Source organism: Poromitra crassiceps (assembly GCF_964638095.1).
Source record: "Poromitra crassiceps genome assembly, chromosome: 1".
NCBI classification, from domain to species: Eukaryota; Metazoa; Chordata; class Actinopteri; order Beryciformes; family Melamphaidae; genus Poromitra; species Poromitra crassiceps.
Window position 1 is genome coordinate 92615487 of NC_139623.1, and position 8164 is coordinate 92623650.

Below are 8164 nucleotides of genomic sequence, written 5' to 3' on the forward strand. Positions count from 1 at the left end.
CCTGCTGCATGTCATGAGATCGGCAAAAGTTTGGATAGACTGGATTGCTTCCCGCAGCAGCAATGCCTTTTTTCCCCACACTGCTCGATAGACAGGTAGGAGATTAACAGCCTCTGACTGGCAGGGGCTCAAAACTACGATATAACAACTTTTATTCATTGGTCATTCATTGTGATATAAATTAGTGACATTTTCCCCCAAATACTCGTGGTTCTGTGCTGTTGGTATTTGGTAGCCTATCTGATGCCTGCAGTGCAGCGCATCAAATGAGCCGCGTCAATTAACACGTCAATCTCTCTCTCTCTCTCTCTCTGGAGTCCCACGCAACTGTCTAATTTACTGCGGTCGGATTTTTGGGAGGTCGGATTTATGAGATTAAAATAATAGGGCGGATCTTTGGGTAGTCTAACTCATGAGTGGTCGAACTATTGAGAGGTCGGACGGAAGACTATGACCCGCCTATATGGAGCCAGCTTTGTGCCGAGAGGACGTCAAGCGCAGCGGCCAGACACACCCACAACTCGGGCTTTGTGCGGCGCTATTCCAGCGCAAAACGGGCGCTAACGCAAAATTACCGCCGTTGCGAAGATAGGGCCCTAAGACTTTTATCGACCTAAGGAAATGCAGAGACTTTGCAGAGATCCAACAGAAACGCCTGGTGAAGAGGTAATATATCACATTGCAAAATACTGTAGTGGTACTTTTCTGTCTTTTCATCTGTTGAATTCATCAGTCATTGATATTAGTAAACAACATAAAAAATAGAAAAAGAGAGAGGAGGGCATCTTTTTAAACGCAACGATGGTGCTCTTTGGTACAGGGGCGATGAAATTGTGACCAAGGCACTCTTGTAGTGGAAAAATAAAAATAATTTATTTTAGTATGGCTAATGCAAAGGTTAACATGCACCAACAGGCCTTCACACTGTCCTGTGCAATGTGTAGGTGTGTTTTTAACCTTTGCTATGCAAAGTCAAGTCAAGGCTTTTTATTTTTCCACTACAAGTGCCTTGTTGCCTTATGTCTCCCCCACACCTAAAGATTTTCAAATACTTGAAGATTATAAAAATCTTGAGAGTCCACACACCTCTTCACGACAGAGATAACATTTTAACATTTCAATCTTGGAACGCACACACAATCGCTACCATTCAGACACAACCCCACACACTTGACGATTACGCTGAATATTGTCACCTGGAGGACTTGGGATCTCGCAAAAACTCACGTGATTAAACGTGACTTCAGAGCAAAACAAACATGCAGGCGTAATTTGGTTGCTCTCGTTTGTGCTACTTTTTGCACAGAGAAGCAGAAAGAAAAAAATAAGAAGCTGTGGATAAAGTCATGGCTGAGAAGACGGTGTCAGAAAGGCCTATTTAATTTGCAGCTGGAGCTTGAGGTGAGTTGAAAAATAATGTTTTTGAGTGACTCTCAACTAGCTAGTGATTTAACGTTATTGACCCATCAGCTTGCTCTCATTGGCTCTCAAGATTCCATCGCCTGTCGAGTTGTAAATATCAAACATGTTTGATATGCCCGATTAACAATCGGGAAGAGCCTGACAAGTTAACAGCAGTCAAGATTCAAGATTCAAGATTCATTTATTTGTCATTTTTGTCATACTTGCATACAACAAAGACGAAAATTGTACCTCGCTAGAATAAGCAGTGCCAACTTAGACAGACGAGACTAAAGTAAATACAAGGAACTTTAGGTGAGAAAAAAACACATTCTATGTAAAAGGCTACTACTTAAAGGGATAAAACGATTCTAGATTAACACAGCATTACACGAGGGCCATGGTAGAATAAAAATAAATAGGGGATAAAAAACATAGTGCAAGTGTCACATTTAAAGTGCGATAATGTAATTTAAAAATATAAGAAAGGACACACACAGACACGCACACACACACGCACCCACGCACGCACACACAGACACACACGCACACGCACACACAACAGCAGCTACTTGTTGAAGTGACCAGTGCAAATAAGTTAGTGGGCAATACGGGGCAGTGGCCGTATTTGCGGGGGAGGTGAAGCGAGTTCATGGTTCGCACCGCCAGGGGGAAGAAACTGTTTGTCATCCTGCTTGTTCGGGCTTTGATACTCCTGTATCTTTTCCCGGATGGCAGGAGGGTGAACAGGCTGCAGTCTTTGAACCCCACACACACACTACAGGATCATTTGTGCAGATTATCGGTCCCGACGAGGCTCAAATCGGGAGCACCCCCGAGATAGTCGGGAGGGGGGAATCTTGGCCACAATCGGGCAAATTCTCATCAGGTCTGGGGAAGGCATTATCTTTGTTGCATCAACTCTATCAAACCCCACATATATACAGTATCTCAAGAACATTCTGTGCTATATGGGACTGTAAATGTTTTACTTACTGCCCATTTAAGCAATGAGCATTTAAGCAGTAAGTATAAACATTCAGTAAATGCATTTCACACAAAAAGCTTGGAGAAGGGATTCTCTCAGAGAAACTCAGTGCCACATATCTATCCACTGCAATGGCCAAGCGATTATCATGGACCCCATGATGGAGATATACATCTTCTTATCTATCCATACAACCACTGAGATAAGATTGCACATGACAGAGATACAGATATACTATCTGTCCATTCACCCTGCAGTGCCTCCCTCCTTCCATCCACCCATCGTTACTGTACCTGTCCACAGCGATGGCCAGCAGGCTACACATGGAGGCTACGACAGAGATGCAGATCATGGAGTCGAACACGTTGTCCATCTGCCGGATGAAGTGATCCTCCACCACCAGCTGTCTGTTGTTGAGCAGGTAGATGATGATGGTCTCCCAGGCGTTGGATACGCTGACCAGCATGTCGGCTACAGCCAGACTGTAAACACCAGACAAGCTGTCACATGATGACCATGAAGGCCCGTTAGGCATGGAGGTCCACAACACCCATGTTCCTTTGTGCCATCCGTGATGTTCAGGGCCCACAGAGTGGCCGTCCAACAGCAAGTTATGCACCCCCACCCCCTTATGTGTTATTATTACTGATAGGGTTGGGTTTAGGCACGAGGAGTGGTGATTGGTTGGGGTTAGGGTAAGAATATCAGGGTAAGCCAATCAGAGGCAGAGTAGGCTGTTCAGAGGCAGAGTAGGGCAGCCCTTGTGTGGGAAAACTTTGAAGCCCACTGAGGAGGAAATTGCACGGAAGTCAGGGTGCAAGAGGTTAACACTGCATTCTTATCACGTGGGAATAACCGTTGGATCCACTTGATGGTTAAAGGCTAAAGGTTAAAAGCAATCTGATTGTTATCGACCAAACCCGTGATCGATCTCTGACATGCCCTCCCACTCCTCCCCATGAAGTCACATTTTCACAATAGAGAGGAGTAAGCTAGCTACTGCAACAGAAATGTCTAGTGAAAGAGGGACTTCTATATCACAGTGAAAAATACTGTCATAATAATAATGATAACACTGCAGATTTGGACTGGAAAATAAGTCTTGAAAGCCAGAAATCTCAGCACCTGACAAAATAATTGTATGTTGAGTCATTGATTGACTAAGAACCATATCAAACACCCCGATTTAAGCTTTTTGAGGTTTTCCGTAGACTTTGCATATTATCAGTTTTTTTTACTCTTAACAGATTAACTTAATCAGTGATACACTTGAGTTCATGTTTTACAGCAAAACCAAACTTTGCAATGTCAACCACAAATGACCTGTCATGGCATTTTGAAAGCTCAGATCATAAAATGACTTTTTTTTTCCAATACTTTATTTTTAAATTTTAAATTTTCAGAACAAAAGCAAAACAAACTCAGACACACACACGCACGCCAGAGCATGTAAGCGGAGCGGAGTGGGGGGATTTTGGCTTGAGCAGGGAGCCGGGACCAGAGCGTTACCAGAGCGAAAGTTGGAGCGGCACCGATCACCAGCTCAGTCCGCTCCAGTTTCAATCACATGTTCGAAACAGAATGTATCGATGTCAAATCTCCCAGGATGCATTGAGGCTAATACATTTCGACAAGAAATAGCAGCCAAATCAGCCTAAATAGGCTAAGTGGTAGATAGAAATAATGTTTATGTTATCACAACATGCAATTGTAGAACATTTCAATAGAAATAATGTTTATGTTAGCACAACATGCAATAGTAGAACATTTCAATATTGGACAAAATAAAACATAGAAATCAAAACACAACCCTATTTGAAACATATATGTAATCCAGGTGCTTTATATCCCTCGCAGATTTAACATGATTTGGATGAGTGACAGCCTCTACTGTGATGCACTGTGATGTCTGCTCCAGACTTGGCTTACTTCATGTGCACGCCCACTATTTTCTTGCCAGCTGCTGCGAGACGAGAAGGAAGAGAAACGAACATGCAGCCGACTCTGCTGTGCTGAGCTCATGTTATTTGTAATGAGCAATCAATGCCCATTGCCCAGGCGTTTAAACGCAAATTAAAACACCCTGGCCTTTTTATCTCTTTTATTCTTTTGAGCCGAGCGGAGTGGTAAGTGCGAGCGGGTGAAATCTGTATCGAGTGGGGAGCGGTCTCGAGCGGAGCGGTCTTGAACGGCCGTGAGCGCTGGAGCAGGTGGTAAAGGACCACTCTGGGAGGGAAGAGCGGTGCTCCGCTCCGCTCACATGCTCTGACGCACGCACGCACGCACTCTCACACACACGCACGCACACACACACACACACACACACACACACACACACACACACACACACACACACACACACACACACACAAAACATACTGTCACAGGTGTGATTGATTGTCAGATACCCCCTGGTTAGTTGTCATGTGATTTATGACTGAGCACCGTGTTAGACAGGAAGTGGGAGTGGCTTAGAGATAGTTTATATGACGTGGCATTTCAGGTGCGCAGCCCCCTCTCTGCCAGACTTTGGAAGGAAGCCACGTAGCCTATTGTCTGTCACTCCTGTTCTCTAGAGACTCTTTCATTTGTTTTCACGTATGGGTGTGACTGTGTGTGTGAGATACTTTTATAATAGCGTCCCCTAATCTACTGAAGGGAAGCTGCTTGTAGCTAGCTTCCACACCCAGGCTTGAGCTGTCCTTTGACGCTATCTGTCACCGCCCCGGCCTGTCCCAGGTAAGCCAAACTCCCGTTTATTGACTTCCTGTGTGATAACCTATTGCTCAGTCAGTTCTGTTGTTGTTGTAGCGGGTTTGGGTTCTCTAGACGCGAGCCTGATTCTATTTTGAGACCCGACCCCGTCACAATACCAACATTACAATATGGTGCTATCAGCCGCATAAGATGCTTAAGTGCTTGTAAGAAATGCTGTACATAAAATCCCGTGCAAGGAGTCCATGAGAAATCAGCTGGGCCAGTTATTCGTCATTTCTAACCTCGTCAAAGTAGGCAAGGAACAGGTCCCAAATAGTTGAGAACTTCCTGTGAGTTGGTCCTCAGGAACCTGAGTCTCTCCATACGAACAACCGAAATCATGTCCACCAGCCTCAGTTGAAAAGAAGGTGGAGAGTGGGACTTCCACTCCTTCAGAATAAGGGCCCTAACTTCGTACGGCGCTATTGTTTGCGCTACCATTTGCGCGCCTTTTATGCTATCTTCCCTGCGTCTTAAGCTATCGTCTGCCTCCACCATCCAGTTTTGCGCTGGGATCTAAGCGCAGACACAGGTGTAGGCATGGCCCAGGCGTGTCCGTGCGCCTCTTAGCCTATAGGTGCTGGCAGGGTTCTGCGCACCCTCGACTTGGAGCCTTGCCGCCGACCAGCGGCGACAGCGAGACTGTGCATACTCTAACGTTAACTCAGCGTGTTGGCTGAATGCTTGGAGTAACGATCCTCAGCCGGTATGCGCAGGTCGTGTCGGAGACACGGGGCGGTTGTGGGTGGCTGCGCCAATCACCGGCTGAGGTGTGCCAGGATGCTGTGTTGGCACCTGGGTGGTTTTAAAGGTCTTTTTCAGAGGTAAAAAGAAAGGCATTGAGTTCAGCGCCGCTAGGCGGGCTTCAGCATATGCGAGAATCCTCGTTCTCACACGTAAAACCTGGGTAGGACAACCAACCCTAACGTTATACAAGAAGACATTCTTAAACTGCTATAGAAATTATATTTTCTATAACTTTCTAATGTAAAACATTTTCAATAGTCTACACAAATTCGAAAGATAATCCACTTGCTGGATTGACAAGTTTAAATAGACTTGAAGCCATCTCTGATAAACACTGGGAAACTCAGCTTTTTTTCTTTTCTTTTTTTTTGAGGGACTCAGATATGCTGTGTATTCAACACCTGAACCTGGTTACCTGCAGACAAAGAAGTACATGGGTGAGTGGAGGTTCTTGTTCTTCACTATGGCCGTGATGACCAGGATGTTCTCCAACAAAGAGATGATACCCAGGATCAGGAAGACCTGAGGAGAGGAGAGGAGAGGAGAGGAGAGGAGAGGAGAGGAGAGGAGAGTCAAAGTTTATTTATATAGCACATTTACACAACCATGGTTGTCCAAAGTGCTGAACAGGTTACAAATATCAAATAGACAGAAACAGTTTTAATAAAGAATAATAAAGTGAACAGTAGACATAATGGGGTTGGAGATGTCAAGCTCAACTCAATCGAATGGTAACGATAATCAAACGCTAGCGAGAAGAGATGAGTCTTCAGGAGTGACTTTCAGGGCAATTTCAGGGCAGTTCTCATATGAACAGGTAAGCTGTTCCAAAGATTGGGAGCAGCCACTGCAAAGGCTCAGTCGCCAGTGTTTTGGAGCCTACAGATCTCGGAACATCCAGTAGCATCTGATTAGTCAACCTCAGAGCTCTGGCTGGAATATGAATTACAAAATTCAGGAAGACTCGCGTCTCGTGACACTGTCGGTAGCTCCCAATATTTTTCAGATTTATTTTACATTAAAAATTAAAATGTTTCGAGCCCTCACAGGCTCTTCGTCAGGTCAGGTCAGCTCAGGTCAGGAAGAGTTTGTGAGGGCTCGAAATGTTGTCATTTTTAATGTAAAATAAATCAGAAAAAATATTGGGAGCTACCAACAGTGTCACGTGGTTTCCTGAACCTCATGAAGTAACTATTTTGACTCAGCACCTGGAAAAGAGATGTGCGTGTGTATGGAATATGATGGTGCATTGGTGCAGGAGATCAGCCAGATAAGAAGGCGCCAGTCCATTTGCAACACAATCTTAACATCAATCCTGAAGCAGACAGGAAGCCAATGAAGGGAGGCCAGCACAGGAGTTATGTGCTCCCGCTTTCTTTTTGTGTGTACTTGAAATCCAAGCAAATACACACGCACACGCGCGCGCGCACACTCGCACGCACGCACGCACACACACACACACACACACACACACACACACACGTACATGTACACGTACACACGTAGACACACACACACACACACACACACCTCTGTGGCGATGTGGACCTGCTCGCATGCTGCAGTCTTGGAGGTGCCACTCTTGTCGGGCAGCAGTGAAGGGGGCATGGTGTAGTTTTGGGAGTAAGCATAACCCAAGGTGGAGTTACCAGAGAGAACCTCCTGATAGGAGTACTCATCGGACACATTCATCCCTGCTGCTGCGGTTTTGCTCCAGATCACTGCAGGCCGACTCTGGATGCCATTTTCAGGCAGGCTGCCAGAAAGAGCAGAGGACAAAGTAAAATAGGTGTTTATGTTGGGTTTTGTACTGGTATATGCCTTACTACAGTTTATTCTCATCGAAGGATAAACAAATGTATTATTTTTTTCAACTCTGCAGGTCAGATTTCCTGCTTGGCTAAATGGGGAAATCTGAGTTTTCTGTTCAGACAGGCATTAGCCACCAAAAGTTGAGACTTTGAGCTTTAACACTTCCAAGTGTGTTTTGTTGTGATAACACACGTTATACCTGCACAAATCACGACAAAAGAGTAAGATCCAGTGGAGAATGTACTGTGAGAGATAACTGCATTGGAAACTGAATTGGACTGAATTTAGCAGCCAGTTAGAGTACTATAACTTGGTTGAGACATTTGTATGCGATCCATTCATCCTTCCTGTCTTAAGGGTAGGATTTAAAGACTGTTCATCATTTGTCCCTGCTGGGTGGATTGGAAGATAAGATGCTTCTGAAGAGGTCACACTATAAAATGACGTACGCAATCACAA

At 44.9% G+C, this 8164-nt stretch overlaps 1 protein-coding gene across 1 annotated transcript in view; it reads right to left on the reverse strand.

Annotated features, from left to right (window-relative positions):
* The window catches only part of LOC310775354 (melanocortin receptor 5-like), a gene marked incomplete at both ends in the record, with an annotated part of 10514 nt that extends 2929 nt beyond the window's left edge, over nucleotides 1–7585 (reverse strand). The window contains 3 exons of the mRNA XM_083635502.1: nucleotides 2683–2871; nucleotides 6309–6415; nucleotides 7424–7585. Coding sequence (XP_083491628.1) covers nucleotides 2683–2871; nucleotides 6309–6415; nucleotides 7424–7585 — 458 coding nt within the window. The remainder of the gene's footprint in view (nucleotides 1–2682; nucleotides 2872–6308; nucleotides 6416–7423) is intronic.
* Nucleotides 7586–8164: the final 579 nt, after the last annotated feature.